Below are 17133 nucleotides of genomic sequence, written 5' to 3'. Positions count from 1 at the left end.
CCTCAATATCAATTCTCCCTTCTCTCTTTAAAACAGGAGTTAATTTTTTAGACATTTCCCAACCTCCTTTGGAGTTAGGGTTTGTCATGTGACTGCACTCAGCGAGTGAGGCATAAGCAGTAGTCTGGAGATTTCTGGGTAACTTTTAGGTGTTACTCCTTCATTCTTTTTGCTCTTTCTTCTGTCTGGAATGTGGGTGGGAAGCTGGAGCTGGGGCAGCCATTGTATGACCACAAGCCAACTCTGCCTGTTTAAAGAGAGCCAGACAGACCAACAGAGAGGAGTTGGGACCTGATGACATTGTGGGGCTGCTGACCAGCCTTGCTCTGCTTACCTTTAGACTTCTTGTTGTGTCAGTTTTTTCCTACAACTACAGCAAGAAAGCTGAATGTAGTCAAGGCAATGTAGTTGTGTTGCTGTTTTCTTTCTCTCCCCTCCCTCCCTCCCTTTCTTCCTTCCTTCCTCCCTCCCTCACTCCCTCCCTCTTTTCCCTCCTTTCCCTTTTTCTCTTTTTCCCCTCTCTCTCTGTTTTCTTTCTTTCTTTTTTCCTAAAGAGATGGGGTCTTACTATGTTGCACAGATTGGTCTCAAACTCCTGGGCTCAGGTGATCCTCCTGCCTCAGCCTTTCAAAGTGTTGGGATAACAGATGTGAGCCACTGCACCTGGCCTTGGGTTATTGTTAGAAAAGCTAAACACAATTTCAAATGGATACAACTCCCAAATTGATAACTTCTGCTTAGCTGTCTCTCTTAACTCCATGAAGCAAATTGCACCTCTCCACTCTACCCGGGGAACACTTCAAATGGAAGAGGTCTAAGTCATCACCTCTCACCAAACATATTATACATCCACACAGGGTCTCTTGTGTTCCTTCTCAGTGAATAGCGCCACTGCCCATGCAGCCAGAATATGACGTCTCTTTATTCCTTATTCTCCCATGCAATTAGTCACTTCTCAGTTCTAGCTCCTAAATATATCTTGATTCTGTCCACCTCTTTCTATTTCCTCATCATTTCCTTCCTAACCATTTTTTATTCCAATCTTGCTCCCTCCCACCTTCCCTTCCCACTGCAGCCTTAGGGATCTTTCTAAAGCACAGATGTAACAATGTCACTATTCTGCCCAGGGCGTAAGGAATACTTGGTATACAAGACTGCTAAAAATGATGATGTTGGCCCTGTACACACCACTCCCCCTTCTTCTGCATAGGGCCTTGCCCTACTGATCACAAACATGGGCATATGACCTAGACCTAGTCCAATTATGGTCTCTCATCTCCCTCACCACACTGGTTGTGTAAGTTTGTTTGGCTCTCTCCAGCCACTCCATGTGCTGTAAGAATGGGTCCAGGAGTGAACATGTGACCAGAGCTGACCCAGTTAGGATCCTTTTCTTTTTTTTTTTTTTTGAGACGGAGTCTTCCTCTGTCGCCCAGGCTGGAGTGCAATGGCACAATCTCAGCTCATGGCAACCTCCATCTCCCTGTTCAAGCGCGATTCTCTCACCTCTGCCTCCTGAGTAGCTGGGACGACAGGCATGCACCACCACACCCAGCTAATTTTCCTACTTTTAGTAGAGATGGGGTTTCACCATCTTGGCCAGGCTGGTCTCAAACTCCTGACCTCAAGTAATCCACCCGTTTCGGCCTCCCAAAGTGCTGGGATTATAAGCATGAGCCACCATGCCCGGCTGATCCTTTCCTGAGATTTGTTCATACCGACTTAGAGTGTAGACTTACTCAGTCACATACCTGACATGGCAAACTCTGAGAACTATGAGAAGCAGAGGGTGGGGCCCCTGGTCTGGGATGCTGTCAGGATCAGCCCCCAGTTTTCAGTGTCACTCTGGTTTCAAGTTCTTCTTTCAATTCTACGAGCGATCTGAGGCTCCTTCCAGTATCTCCCCTTTGATGACCTAAGCTAGTCTGAGTGGGGTTCTCATTTCCAACCAAAATGTCCCGACTAATCCTTGGTAGTCTGGTCCTAATAAGACATCTTTCCCAGGTAACAGAGTTCTTTACAGCTTACCCGGTATTTTTCGAAGTTTTACAAACTTTATCTCTTTGGATTTTTATTACAAGCTTGTGAGGTGGGTTTTAGTATTACCTTGACTTTACAGATAAGAACAGCAGGGCTCAGGAATGTAGAGTGGTTTGCTCAAGATCAAGATGTTGAGAACTAGGAGAGCTTGGAAACCAACTCCCTCTTCTGTTCAATCTCACCCTGACCTGACCACTGACCTGTAAACACACACAGAAGCTGCAGAGTGCAGCACTGGGGACCGACACAAGAGGGCTATGGAAGAAGTCAGGGGAAGACAAAGGGCAAGCTCTTCCACTTAAAATTTTATCTGTGGCAGCGTCAGGTCCGGAAAAAAGAAGAAAAACTCTCAGCTTCTTTCTTTTCCTCCTTCCTGTACTGTTTTTTTTTTTTTTTTTTTTTTTTTTATTTTTTTTGAGACGGAGTCTTGCTCTGTCCCCCTGGCTGGAGTGCAGTGGCACTATCTCGGCTCACTGCAAGCTCCGCCTCCCGGGATCATGCCATTCTCCTGCCTCAGCCTCCTGAGTAGCTGGGACTACAGGCGCCCGCCACCGCGCCCGGCTAAGTTTTTTGTATTTTTAGTAGAGACGGGGTTTCACCATGTTAGCCAGGATGGTCTCAATCTCCTGACCTTGTGATCCGCCCGCCTCGGCCTCCCAAAGTGCTGGGATTACAAGCGTGAGCCACCGCGCCCGGCCTCCTGTACTGTTTTTTGTTCCCACAATCCGTACATTAGACTTGCAGTCTGCACTACCATTCAGTTATATGCTTGGCAATTATGGTTCTAGGTGCTAGCCAGGAAAGTAAACCACTGGTTACAATACAACCCTTTTATGAGTTGGGGCTGTCTATATTGAATTCTTTTTATTTTTTAATAAAGGAGAATACAATAGACCTGTTTTGCAGTTTGACTCTCTGAGGCTCTCTCAAGCCACTCCATGTTGCTGTAAGAATGGGTCAGATAGGCTGGGCGTAGTGGCTCACGCCTGTAATCCCAACACTTTGGGAGGCCAACGTGGGCAGATCACGAGGTCAGGAGTTCAAGACCAGCCTGGCCAACATAGTGAAACCCCATCTCTAGTAAAAATACAAAAATTAGCAGGATGTGGTGGCACGTGCCTGTAGTCCCATGAATCCAGGAGGCAGAGGTTGCAGTGAGCCCACGCCATTGCACTCCAGCCTGGGTGACAGAGTGAGACTCCATCTCAAAAGAAAAAAAAAAAAAAAGAATGGGTCAGATAAAGCTTTGTGGGTCTCTGCTGCAGCTGGGAATGGCAGGTGAGTGTCAGATGTGACTGTCTGGGGCATGGCAGGGATGGCCATGCTGGCTTTGTGGGTACTTCCACCACACTTTTCATAGCCTGCAGCAGTGTGGCCAACTGTTCCAGAAAGGACACGTCTCCCAGACGCTGCTCGGGCCAGCAAGATCTCCAAAACCACTCAGTCCATGGTTTGCAAAGCTGGCTTCCCCATCTCCTTCCTCCTTGTTCTAGCTCATGACCTCCTGCACATCCAGGATTAAGCAGAAATCACCAGGTGTGAGTAATCATCTTCCCAATCCCAGCCTTTACTAGAAACCTCCTCTCAGCCTCCACACTACTCTCCTTAACAACGGTGGAGGTGTCCCTCTGTAGGAGGTGACCCTCATTAGTGCCCATACCCTATCTCCTTTCATCTGCTCTTCCTATCATGGCCCCTGCCTTCTTCTTAGATCATTCCTATCACTGTGCAAGCCTGCTTCAGTGACTCCCATATATATATATATATATATTTTTTTTTGAGACGGAGTCTTGCTCTGTCGCCCAGGCTGGAGTGCAGTGGCCGGATCTCAGCTCACTGCAAGCTCTGCCTCCTGGGTTTATGCCATTCTCCTGCCTCAGCCTCCTGAGTAGCTGGGACTACAGGTGCCCACCACCTCGCCCGGCTAGTTTTTTATACTTTTTAGTAGAGACGGGGTTTCACCGGGTTAGCCAGGATGGTCTCGATCTCCTGACCTCGTGATCCGCCCGTCTCGGCCTCCCAAAGTGCTGGGATTACAGGCTTGAGCCACCGTGCCCGGCCGACTCCCATATTTTAACGAACCCCTCTTTATGCTAACAAATGTTAGAAACAGATGTGGCTACATGTGCCGTAAAATAGAGGATTAAACAAGACAGAAATGTCCTTCTCCCATAAAGAAAGTCAAGAGGTAGGCAGTCCAAATGTGTGCTGGCTCCCTACACATTAGGATCCACATTTATTCTCACTTCCACCAACATCCTCAACACTTTGGCTTCCACTTAAGATCCAATATGGATGCTTGAGCTTCAGCTATCAATATATCCTACCGGGCAGGAAAGAGTAAAGCACATGACTTCCCTTTAAAGCCAGTTTTGAATTTGCACATGGACTTCTACACTTACTTCCTATTAGGTGGAATGAAGTGTAGCTGCAAGGGAGGCTGAGAAACTTGCCTTTATTCTGGAAAGCCATGTGGCCAGACAGAATTGGAAATTCTATCATGAAGGGAAGAGAGAATTACTACTAGGGGCATCTAGCAATCTCTACCAAAGCATCCTAGGCTTCTATATCCTTTCTAGATCCCTCCCAGTTCTCCATTCCCTGTTAGACAAGTTGTGCAAACATGGTAGTTCTACCACAGCCTGGCTTCCACTACTCCAGGAACACCGCCCTTATCATGTTCATCAACTGCCTTCATGTTGCCAGAGCCAACAGGCCTCAGTCCTCATCTTATCTGATCTCTAAGCAGTATCTAAGACAGCTGACAATTGCTTTCTGGAAACATTTTCTCAGTCTCTAGGATACAGCGCTCTCCTGATTCTCCTTCTGCCCCCCTCCTCCAGCCTCTTTTTCAGTCTTCTTGCCTGCTTTGGTTCCCCTGGGTCCCTCCTGAACTCTCTCCTCTTCTGCATCTACCACCTCACCCTGTGTGTCCTTCTCAGATCCCATGACCTTGAGCATCTTTATGCTGATGTATCCCAAAGCCCCTTTCCAGCCCTGGCCTCTCTTCTGAGCTCCTAGTGATGAGATAACTCCACTGGATCTCTAACAGGCATCTTAAGCTCCATGTGGCTTGAACAGGATTCCTGATGTAACTCCGAGATGTGGTTGCTGCTTTTTGATCCAATAAATGAAGCACTGTCCACCCACTTACTCTAGCCAGAAACTTGAGTTATCTTTGGTTTCTCCATTTCCTGCCCCCATGTCCTTCCTATCAATGTGTCCTGTTAAGTCCAAAATAGCATCTCTCAACTACTCATCTTAGCATGACCACCACTTTGGTTCAAACCACCATCATCTTTGGCCTGGATTGTGGCAAGCCTAATTGGCTCCCTGCTTTTATTTTTGCCTGACACCCACACACAGCCTTAAATCAGAACATGTTAGTGTTCTGCATAAAACCCTTCCAAGGCTCAACAAAGTCTCCATTCTTTGACACAGCCCACAGGCCCTGCATGCTCTGGCCCCCGCCCACCTTCCCACTCCATCCTGGGCCTCTTCCCCTAGGCTTGAAACTTCAGCTACACTGATCTTCTTTCAGCTCCTTGACCCATGCAGAACTTACCCTGAAAAGGCACCTACTGCTCTCAGCGAGGAATGTCTCTGCCCAACTTTTCCCAAGGCTAACTCCTCACTCTTGACTTCAAGTTCAGCATCACCTCCTCACTTTCTCTGACTGCTTCATCTTAGGTAGCTTTTATTCTCTATTCTAGCCCCTTGTTTTTGTCCCAGCCTTTTACTTCAACTTGTAATTATGTATTTGTCTTCTCCATTAAAAATTAACTTTATCGGGCAAAAGGCCTCAGCTGTCTTGTTCACTGAAGTATCCCACCATGCACACAGGGCCTGGCATATATCAGGCACTCAATCAAGCACTCACTATCTGCTGAATGAACGGACAGGTTCCCAGGGAGGTTCCTGAGCTGCCTGGGGTGTCACAGACAGGTTGCATCCCCCTTAATTAAACAAACAAAATTAGCCAGGCACAGTGGCTCATGATTGTAATTCCAGCACTCTGGGAGGCAGAGGTGGAAGGATTGCTTGAGCCCAGGAATTTGAGACCATCACTGGCAACATAGCAAGATCTCATCTCTTTGATTTAGCTAAAATAAAAATATTAGCTAGACGTGGTGGCCTGCACCTGTGCTCCCAGCTACTTGGGAAGCTGAGGCGGGAGGTCGAGGCTGCAGTGAGCCACCGCCATGCCACTGCACTCCAACCTGGGTGATAAAACGATACCTTTGCTCAAAAAAAAAAAAAAAAAAAAAAACCAAACCCAAACAAACCTGGGAACAGACTGAATAGTCTCCATCTCAAGATTTCCTCCTTCTATTGGAATTAACCAGTTGGTTGCTTGTACTGGCATGGGGCAACCAGTCTTAGCCCAGTTTTAATAGATCCCTGTTTGGTGTTACCCAACAGAGCAGACCACTCGGCCCTCAGCCACAGAATAAGTTTAAGAAATAAAGTGTGGCATGCTTCATTCTACAGGTAGGGAGGCTGAGGCTGGGGAGCCGCCCCTGGCTGTCCCTGGAAATCCCTCTACCCTACAAGAATCGTCCCAGCCATCTCTTTAGCGTAAAGGTGAGGAACAAATCTCAGCCACGATCCAAAGAAAGCTTGGTATTTTTAGCACCAAGGCCAGAAGGAGAGTGTCCTTACTTCTCGGTTTACAAAGAAATAAAAACCATTTCCCCTTCCATCTTTTGAAGACTACCCCCGCCCCCAGGCTCCAAAGCCGGGCAGGAACGCCTCTTATCTCCACCACAGCCATTTTCCTAATCCTTCGCCCGCTCTCCACGGTCATTCCGTGTATCCCTCGAGACGCCGCCTCCCACAGCTCGTGCTTCTCCCAGGTTCGGCTCTGACAAGGCCAGAGCGGCGTCTGCGCAGCGCAACGGCTCAGAGAGCTCCCGGCGGCCACAAGTGCCCGGCCCCGGGCCAGGCCCGGCCTGCGCCGCACATCCACACGGAGGGCGCGGAACCTGGCCGCCTCGAGCCTCCGGCACCGCCCAGAGCGGGACAAAGGGGCGGGCCGGCGAACCGGCCTCGCGGTCCCCGGTGCCGCGCGGGCCTGGAGGCGGGGCGTGGTGGGGGAGGGGCGAGCCGGCGGGGGCGGGGCGGGGCAAAGGCGGGCCCAAGCGCGCGGGGCCGCACCGGGCGGCGCAGGGAAGCGGCGCCCCTTCCTCGGCAGCCGGCAGGCGCCTCGCCTCCGGCCCCGCCCCTCTGCGCCCCGCCCCCGCCGCTCGGACGGCCCGAGTCGCGCCCTCCCACCCCGCGCTGCCGAACTTGCTCTAACTTCCTCGGCCGAGCCGGGCCGCGCCGCCGCTGCCGCCGCCGCGCGCGGGTGAGTAGAGCGCGGAGACTCGGCTGGGGCGTCGGGGCCTGCCCCCTTCTTTGTCTGAGGCCGACTTCCCCGAGCGTCCTCCGGGGGCGAGGGCTGCTCCCCAGGTCCCTGCTTGGCCCCTCAGCCTCCTTCCCCGCCTGCCCGGGAGCGGCCCCACGGGCGGTGCTGGCTTTGTCTGCCAGGATCGCTTGCTAGAGGTTGGAGGCCTCGGCCGGGACCCGGCTGAGCCGAACTCCGGCGCCCGGCGGACGAGAGCCGCGGCGGTCCCGGGGCCGGCACTCCTGGTTCGGTAGCCGTCGCCCCATCCGCGCGCCCCGGCGAGTGCGCGCCCGGGCCGGGCGGGGTGAGGGCGACGGGAAGTCTGGACGGCCGCTGCTGCTCGGAGCTCTGCTTCTTGTCCCCAGCAGCGAGCTCTGGGATGGGTGCCCCTTTCGGCTCAGCCACCCACCTTCGGTCCCCCGGAGCTCGGGTCCGGGGTGGGGGTGGGCGTAGGCCGGGGCGGGCCACCCTTTCCCCCTGCCCCGCCGTGGTCGTGGATAGTCTGCCACGCCGCCGTGGGTCCCACTCTGCCCGGCTTGGGTTTGGGGCGGCCGGAGTTTGAGTAGGCGGTGACCCAGCTTCTCCCCGTTAGTCGTGTGGGATTGTGCTTGGGAGCAAAGCCTGACCCCTTGACCTAGCCGGAGTTCTGGTAGAGTGAGGTTTGTGGCTGCGGAGTGTGCTGGTCCCGGGCCGCTGCTGCTTCTCCTCCACCCCCAGGGGTGGGGTGCGGGTGGGTAGGAAGTGCCTGTGTGAGGGTGTGTGGAGAGACTTTGGCCCTCGGACCGCTGGAGCACTTGTGTTGGGGACTTAAAGTTGATCTCCGGCGAGAAGCGGTCTGTGCTAGGGGGAGTCGGGGGAAGTTGTGGGCCCGGGTACTGTCCTGGTGCTGGGCGCGGAGCGGTGGTGAGTGCGGCGGTGTCACACACACTCCTTGGGTGTCCTGGCGCGGCTATCCGCGAGGTCAGGCGGTCTTGAGCGGCAGTGCAGAGCATAGTATTGGAGCCTCTGCAGGTGTGCTCCTGGCAGTGGTCTGCTCTCCAGGGGATCCTCCTCCTTTAAGGGGTTGTTCTTGGGCTAGTGAGAGAGTGGCCTGCCAAATCCTCAAAAGTAGCCTTCCCCTCGCCCCTTGACCTTGAAGTCTGGAAGCAGTTAGTGCCTGCTGAGTGCTCCGGCTACCCTTCTCAATTTGTGAAGGGAAACCTGGGGACAGGCCATCGGAGCAGCCCTATGTCCTTGCCACATTTAAGCCAGCCAAGTGGTTGGTGGGGGCGGCCTTCCTTCCAGGGATCTTCCTGGGCCCTGGCACCCCCAGAATGAAGCCCAGACTCCACCATCATGGCCCTGTATGCCTTTCTATCCCCTTAGCTGCCGGTGTGATCGTAGCCTCAAATTGCTGGGCTCAAGAGAACCTCCCACCTCAGCCTCCCAAAGCACAGGGATTACAGGTGTGAGCCACCACATGTAGTCCGATCCCATCCCACCCCGATCCCTAACGTTAGTGACAGGCCCTGGAAACCCAGGGCCACCAGATGTATTTTCCCCTTGCTTCTCATTGTGTTGCACCCCAACTTCAGTTGGAGACTTTCTGGGTATGTCCATCCCCGCATCTCTGAACTCCACTGCTTGGACCACCTAATGTCATCCTCAGTTTACTTAACAAAGCATGGTTGAGATTTCTGTGGGGTGCGAGGCATTGTTGCAGGCACTATTCCAAGTCTGGAAAGTCCCTCACCAGCTGTAAACTTGGTGTGGTCTTAGAACCCAGGCTGGACGTGGCATCAGTGCTCAGTAGTGTTTATTGATCTGAGCTTGATCTCAGCACAGCAGAATCATTCAGGGAGACGGGGGTCTGAGTCCATGGGTGCTTCTGAAGGTTTGTGGCTGCCCCAGGAAGAAAGGGCATGGAGCTGCAGAATGGTTGGGTGCCCAGGGAAGTGTCCCCCTTCACCAGCTGGGCAGCTGTGCTAGTCTCTGAGGACTGGTGAGGGTCCTTCCCATGTGGAAAGTGGCAGGATGAAGTGGGAGAGGAGATGGCCCTGCCCTGAAGGTTGCAGTGGCAGTGAAGTGACCTTCCCTGGGTTCTGGAACTATTTCCTGAGGCCACACTCTAGGCCACCATGTGCTCAGGAATTTGACCCATTTAACTTCAACTGAGGTAGAATTCGTTTTGGCAGTGCCTGTAAAGTGGCATTGTACCAGGCCTGGGAAAACTTTGATGGTTTACAATCTAGTGAAGGACAAGATTATAGCAGTTATGTGGAAGGTTTCATAGTGATACTAATAGTGAGTTTATTGAGACTTACACCCTAGAAGCTTGACTTGTAATAACTCATTTAATCCTTGAAAACAACTGTGATGGCCGGGCGCAATGGCTCGTGCCTGTAATCCCAGCACTTTGGGAGGCCTTGGTGGGTGGATCACCTGAGGTCAGGAGTTCGAGACCAGCCTGACCAACATAGTGAAACCCTGTCTCTACGAAAAATACAAAATTAGCTGGGCGTGGTGGCACATGCCTGTAATCCCAGTTACTTGGGAGGCTGAGGCAGCAGAATTGCTTGAATCCGGGAGGTGGAGGTTGCAGTGAGCCAAGATCGCGACGTTGCACTCCAGTCTGGGCAATAAGAGCAAAACTCCCTCTCAAAAAAAAAAAAAAGAAAGAAAGAAAGAAAGAAAAAACAAAACAACCGTGATGTCAACAGCTCCATTTTACAGATGAGGAAACTGTGGTCCCGAGAGGTCACAGAGTAACTTGCTTGAGGTCTCAATATGAGCTGGCTTTTCTCATTTCTTTCTTTCTTTTTTTTTTTTTTTTTTTTTGATATGGAGTCTCACTCTATCGGCCAGGCTGGAGTGCAGTTGTGTGATCTCAGCTCACTGCAACCTCCACCTTCTGGGTTCAAGTGATTCTCCTGCCTCAGCCTCCCAAGTAGCTGGACTACAGGTGTGCGCCACCACACCCAGCTAATTTTTGTATTTTTAGTAGAGAGGGGGTTTCACCATGTTGGCCAGGCTGATCTCAAACTCCTGACCTCAAGTAATCTGCCTGCCTCGGCCTCCCAAAGTGCTGGGATTACAGGTGTGAGCCACCATGCCTGGCCAGGTTTTCTCATTTCTAATTTAGACAATATGTTCCTCTCAGAGGTGATTAAAATAGATTCATATACCGAACAATCCTGGCCCACAGTGGAACTAATGAGTGTTTTCAGTGAAGGTGCCCTTGTGTCCCTGCCTCTGAACACATCTCATCTGTCCAGCACAGCCTGGGCACATAGCAGGTACCCCAGAACCCCTGCTGGTTGGCGATGTAGCTTCTGTCTCCCTCAGGCCAGGGAATGGGAAGACCAACACTGCCACATGCAGAAGATTGGTGAGTCACTGCCTGTGTCTGTCTGGATAGATCACGGTTTGCTGTGGTAACAGCAATCCCCAAGTCTCAGAGGCTTAAAGCAACAGAGGTTTATTTCTTGTTCACACTGCATATTCATTTATCTTCTTTATGTTGTCCTCACTGGGGGGACCCATAGTGATTAGTGGGAACACTCCTGGTGGCTTGGACAGAGGGACAGAGAGCATGATGATCCCTGTTTCCTGCCATTGAGTCCTGGTGGCCTTTAAGATGCCTATGGGAAGGGGATTAGGCTCCTGCTGCCTGTCTCTGCCCTGCCTTGTCAGTCCTTGGACATTTTGCATGTTCCATCCCCTATCTGGATGTAGCCTGTAGGGGCAGCCACCTTTCCTAGAAGCAGGAGCAGGTAGCGCTACCCAGGCAGGCCTGGTCCTGATTCAGGGATTGAGCTTGCAGTCGTAGGGGTGTGGAAAGCAGTGGTGGTGAGGTGACTGAAGGTGGACTCCCACTGGGGATGGGATTGAGTGTGGGGCCAGATCCCTGGTCTGTAGAAGGGAGTAGGAACCCTCTGTTAGTTACGTTTTCCCCCTCAGGCCACCTTAGCAGGATTTTAAGGAGTCATTCACACTGTGGCCCTTGATTTTGTGCCTGGTCACCTGCTTGGTCTCTGGTGATTTCCCTCGGGGCTAGCAGACACTGTTGGAAGTGGTAAGGCCTCAGGTTCTTCCGCCTCATGATTAACTCACTCTCCTTAGGCATATTTCCACCTTTTCCAGGGCCTCCGTTTTTCTACTAGTGGAGTGAGAGGTGGTGGTGGTCTCCAGCAGTGGTCCCACTCTTGGCAGGCCATCAGAGTACCCAGGTTGCTGCGTAGAGTGAAGTTTTGATAGCCTTTGGTCTAGGTGAATGCCAGCGTTTCAGTTTGCTTATCTTCCATTATAGCAGTGTCCTCTCTAACTGTGAATCAGGGAGGTTATTCATAGCATCTCCACATCCATTTTCTCCCTTAACTGCGTATGCTTTTGGTTTAGACAGGGCAAGTGGCCATGTTGGTAGAGCGCAGGCCCTGGCAGGGAGGCAGTGTCCAGTGCCTCTGCCGATTAAACGTGGAGATGTGAAGATGAATGGATGATGGTGAGGCAAGCTTTCAAGTTGCATCTACTTTCTAGTTGAGTGACCTACACAAGTCTTTGATTTTTTTTTTTTTCTTCCTGGAAAAAAAAAGTTATCAAATTTTCTCATCTGTAAAGTGAGAAGAATCCAGGCTGCCTTTCCTATCACTGGGTTGCAGTGAAGCATGAGCACACTGAGAAACAAGATCCAAAGCCCCTGAGTTAGGCCTGACACTGGTGTGAGACAGCTGCCATCTCTGGTGGCACTCAGCAAGTGCTCACCAGCAGCTGATTCTGGAAACCCCACTTCCTCCACTCTTGGGCTTGGTGGGGTTGGGTAGGGTTGGGTGGGGCTGTGGTTTTCTTTTAGGAGGCAGCAGGCCAGGCCTGGAGACCAGAGCTTAAGTGGGCCTGGGCAGGCTGGGGTTGAAACTCTTCACCCCTTGCGGTCTGTTCTGCCTCCCAACTGAGCAGCCAGGGAGAAGGCCTGGAGCCTGTGCCTTTCAGCTAGATAGCTGGAGGAACTGACTCCTCCCTCCTTAGGCTGTGCTGGCCTGAGCTGGGAGCCTGAGAGCTGGGGCAGTTGTCTCTAAAGTGGCTTCTGGGATTCTGGTAAGAGGTGAGCTCCTGGTGCTGCCTCAGAGTCTTTGTGGTTTCCTGGCATTTGGGAGAGCTGGAGTTGGGCTGTCCTGCATGGATAAGGTTTGGGGAGGGACCGGAACAAGGGGCTAGTGAACCTTCTCTGGGTTTTTCCTGCCTGACTATGTGTCCCAGCTGTTGAGGCCTGTGCTCCTATACACTCCACGGCCTTGAGAGGAGTTCGTAGCCGTAACATCCAGGAGAGAGGCCCCAGAGCAGTGGAAGGAAATGTGTCTCTCCCGAATCACTTTTGTTTGTACCCCGAGGTCTGAGTGGTGATCCTGGGGATGCTGTGGGACTCTCAGCAGTAGGAGTGTGTCTGTCCCCAATCTGGGTGCCTGCCAGCTGTGCTCAGGGTCCTCTCCTGTGTCCCTGGGCCAGGCAGACAGGGTCTTTTTTGGGGCTTGGTAGGGGAGGTCAGCCACAACCCCAGACCAAGTAGTTTATACACTCTGAGTGAGGGGTGGGAGCAATGGGTCCGGGAAGACTTAGGGAGCTGGTTAAAGAAAAACTTACTCTGACGCTTGTTAAACTGGTAAGGTAGTCTGTATTTACGACTTGCAATAGGTGTAGGGATTATGGCAATGGGATTTTGCAGTAGGGGAGAGAGAGTGGGCCAACTTCAAATACAACAAAGAAAAGTGGGAACTTACAGCCAAGGAGCGGAGTGTGGGGCCTCCTGAACATTTTTAAGAGGGTAGGGAAATTTTTACTAAACTTAGCTAACTGAATTCTTGTTGCAAGCAGGCCAGGGTGATCAGGTTTTACCTGGGAGATAGCAGAGGATGAGAAATACGATCAGATATCCAGGGTGATTAGATATTGAGGGTGGGGGATTCTGGTTAACAGGATTTTTGCTAAAACTAGGCTCTGACAGAATGGAGCTAGGAGCCCTAGGTCAGGACCAGGTGAGCAGAGGGCTCAGAGAAATAAAGTTTGGTCAGGGACAGAATCTCTGTCAGTATCCTGTGGCTGGCAGTGTCCTGTCCATTCTTCTTGCACTGGCCTGTCCCTCAGGAGACAGGTGTGAGTGGTCCTGAACTTGGGCCAGTGCAAGAATAGGGCACAGGTTTCTCTCCTTGTAGGTGTTCCTTCTTGTGTCACTCTCTTTTTTTCCAGAAACCTTGGTCCTTTTCAGCATCTGCTAGCCCCTTGTCCCTTGGCTCCCTTGCTCTTGGCCTGCTGGATTTCCCCTCTGCACCCAGGAAATCGCATGGACCTGGGTCCTCATTTCCCTACAACCCACCAATTTTGCTGCTTATAACAGCTATCCCCCGCTAGCCTTCTATTACCAAATCTGTTGGCTGTCAGACCATAGCCATTTTATTCAGCCATTTTTTTTTTTTTTTTTTTTGCCCCCTGAAACTGAGCTCCTGCTGCAGTTTGTGTTTCCTGTTCTCCCTGTCCTGGACAAACCAGTCTGACAACTTTGTGGTTCTCTCTCCTGCCTCCATCAGCCTGGGAATTGACTGTCCCATTTGTCTGAGCTGGGCAGAGGGAGGTGCTGTGGGGGATCTCTTCCTCTTGCCTGGACTGCATACTCCTGGGGCCTTCTAGCCAGAGCTCCTGGGCATTTTGGCCATGGGAGCTTCACCAGCTTCCTTCTGTCTGAGGCCTTCAGGTCCCTGCATCCAGCCTACCTTGTTCCTCCTTCATGAGTGAGGCTCCTCCTTTTCTCTCTGGCCCTCCTCTCTGCTTGATCAGACTCTGCCTCTCTTGAGGGCCGGCTCCCTCCAGCCCCCCCTGCACAGGTGACCTTGTGTGGCCTGCCTCCTTTTCTTGAGGCTGATCTTGTCTCAACAGTCAGCTTTTCAGGAACCAGGCTCTTGCTGTAGTAAGGAAAACCAGTCAGCTGTGGATGGGGCCTTCCCTCCTTCCAAGAGGCTCTGTGGCCAGCTTCCACCCTTGCAGCAGAGCAGTGGTGGTGACTGAACCCTGCTCTCTGCAGCCATCCTGCCTGCCACAATCATTGTGTTTTGTTACTCTAGTAGCTTCCTGTAAAATACAAGTGATAAACGTGGATAGGTTTTTGAGGGGGGCATGCCAAAATCAAAGTTGGTGGTAGTGGTGGGGGATTCATTCCCAAGGGCTCTGGGGTGCTAAGTGTGTAAGCAAAGAGGAGCAAGTGGCATGTGCCCAGGATGGGGTGGGGTGGGCAGGTTTAGTTGAGGGCTCCTCTGGCATAGGGTAGCCCTGACACTCCCCTCTATGGCATGATCGATGAGGTGGCAAAGGCAGGTGCCAGGATTTGGTGTGTTGAGGATTAGTGCCTGGGGTGGGCTCTGCTCACTCCTGCAGAAAGACGGAGAGGGGCTGGTCTTGGTTTCACAGAGGATTGTGCGATTACAGGCAAGACCTGCTGAGGGCTTACATTGAGCCACAGACAGGAGCAGAATGAGATATGAGGGCTTCAAGTGCCAGTGTGATTCTCACTGTTGTGAGATCTCATTTGTGCCCTTTTTTTTTTTTTCTTGAGACAGGGTCTCACTCTGTTGCCCAGGCTGGAGTGCAGTGCCCTATCACAACTGCAGCTTCCACCTTCCTGGCTCAAGTGATCAAGTGATCCTCCCGCCTCAGCCTCCTGAGTAGCAGGGACCACAGGCATGCAGTACCACACCCAGTTAATTTTTTTTTTTTTTTTTTTTTTTTTGAGACGGAGTCTCGCTCTGTCACCGAGGCTGGAGTATAGTGGCCGGATCTCAGCTCACTGCAAGCTCCGCCTCCCGGGTTTATGCCATTCTCCTGCCTCAGCCTATACCCAGCTAATTTTAAAAAATTTTTTGTAGAGGTTGGATCTTGCTGTGTTGCCTAGGCTGGTGTCAAACTCCTGGGCACTTCACTTGTGCTTCTTAATTCAGGGGCTACTTGTTGAACATATGTAGCAGTCTTCAGAAAGCATCTTATTCTGTAAGGGGAACCAAATATACCCATTCCCCTTCTCTGGCCTTCTTTCCCTGTGGTCTGGACAGTCTTTGAGCTTGAGGTCATTAGGAGGTGTTTATTTCTGTCTGCTCTGGTGGCCTAGGGGGTGGCAGTGGGGTGGGATGGGATGTGATGGGATGTGATGTGATGGGGTGGGGTGAGGTGGGGGAGTTATTCTACACAGATGGAGTTCTGTTTGTGAACCACTCCCTGCCTTCCACATCTCTCACTCAAATGGTCTGGCCGGTCCAGGTTCTAATGGTCATTGTGTCATTCCCCTCAGCAGCAGGAAAAGCTGGAATGGTTTTTGTATTGTTCCTTAGGGGGAAGAATCACTTGGAGGAAGTATATCAGTGCTTCTGAGTGCAGAGTATTTATTGACACGTCAGTTAAAGGAAGCTTTTAAACAACATATATGTATCCCTTTAGTGAGGAATAAATCTACAAGTGCATCTCATAGCTCCATTTTGCAGCTTCCGTTTCCTGGAAGGTACATGGAGTTTAGTGCTTAGGGAATGGGATTTTGAGCTGGGATTTTGGAGAAACTGTTTTTAGCCTGTCCTTGGAATTGGGCCAGGCCTAGAAATCTGTTGAAATAGCTTTCTTTAGTTGCTGAAACTGGGATGTTGTTCATAGCACTAGGACCTCGAGCTCCACTGATGACTGAGTAGGGAGGGGCTCAGAGAAGGGTCCCTGTGGAGGCCTGGGATGCCTGGGTTTCAGCCCCCTCTCCTGCATTGCGTACATTGCCTGGACCTTAGGGTCTTACAGTTTTATCACAAAGTGGGTTTGGCAGCAGATGGTCCGGTTTCTTTTGTGGCTTTGTCAGAATCTGCTCTTGCTCTTCTTAGGAAAACTTTCTATTTCGGGACTTGGGGTGGAGTCTTAAGTGAGTTGGTGAGTCTTTATTCCTGAGGCTGCCACTGCCTGACCCCCTCCTTCCCCTTGATTCCTTCCCCCTCCCTGTTAACTCTGCCTTGTTCTAGGGAAACACCAGAAGCTGCCCTCAGACAGCTACAGGTAAAATTGTGTGTCCAGCCACAAACTTTAGGTGTTTTAAATATTTATTTAGGTTTAACATTTTTATTTACAAAAATGTATACATGATGAAAAACACATAACAAAGATACACAGTGAAAACTCCTATTTCTATCCCTGACCCCTTCAGTTCTACTCCTCTGAGGCCCCTGTCACCAGATGTTCAGTGCCTAGTCAAGCGTGTCCGTATTCCTCTCTTGTTTATTACCCCAGTGGTAAACTAATTACGCTGTTTTGCACTTCCTGATTTTTACTCTAAAAATTTATCCCAGGATTGTTCCATTTTAGCACATAGTTTAGTCCATTCTTTTTAACAGCAGTGCATGATTCTGCTGTACAGTGAATGATGACTCACTTTACCAGCCCCCTATTGATGGATTTTGAGGTTTCTTTCAGTATTTTGTTTCTATAGGCTAAGCTGCAGGAGTGTCTTATGCATGCTCTAGGTCTGTAGTGGAAATGACTAGATGTGGAGTTACTGCATTAGGTGTGTAAAAGGAAAAGAAACATGCAGCTTTGATTCCGAAAGGGGGAATGAAAGTTTACGAAGTTTTATTTTGGAGGGATCTTGGCCTTCTACAGAGACAAGAGCTGGAGAAACTACTGGGAAGGCATGAGGGGTGCCAGCGTGTTGGTTCCCACCCAGGTCC

The 17133-nt window shown here is 51.2% G+C and overlaps 2 protein-coding genes across 2 annotated transcripts in view; both read left to right on the top strand.

Annotated features, from left to right (window-relative positions):
* Positions 1 to 10087, top strand: part of PLAC9 (placenta associated 9) — a 325463-nt gene extending 315376 nt beyond the window's left edge. Inside the window, exon 3 of the mRNA XM_050803569.1 lies at positions 9090 to 10087. Within this exon, the coding sequence (XP_050659526.1) occupies positions 9090 to 9167 (78 nt within the window). The 3' untranslated portion in view covers positions 9168 to 10087. The remainder of the gene's footprint in view (positions 1 to 9089) is intronic.
* Positions 7177 to 17133, top strand: part of TSPAN14 (tetraspanin 14) — a 65470-nt gene continuing 55513 nt past the window's right edge. Inside the window, exon 1 of the mRNA XM_050803521.1 lies at positions 7177 to 7387. The gene's annotated coding sequence lies outside the window, so the exon portion shown is untranslated. The remainder of the gene's footprint in view (positions 7388 to 17133) is intronic.

Source organism: Macaca thibetana, chromosome 9 (assembly GCF_024542745.1).
Source record: "Macaca thibetana thibetana isolate TM-01 chromosome 9, ASM2454274v1, whole genome shotgun sequence".
Classification (NCBI taxonomy): domain Eukaryota; kingdom Metazoa; phylum Chordata; class Mammalia; order Primates; family Cercopithecidae; genus Macaca; species Macaca thibetana.
Note: the sequence above shows the minus strand (reverse complement) of the source record. Positions and strands in the feature narration are given on the sequence as shown.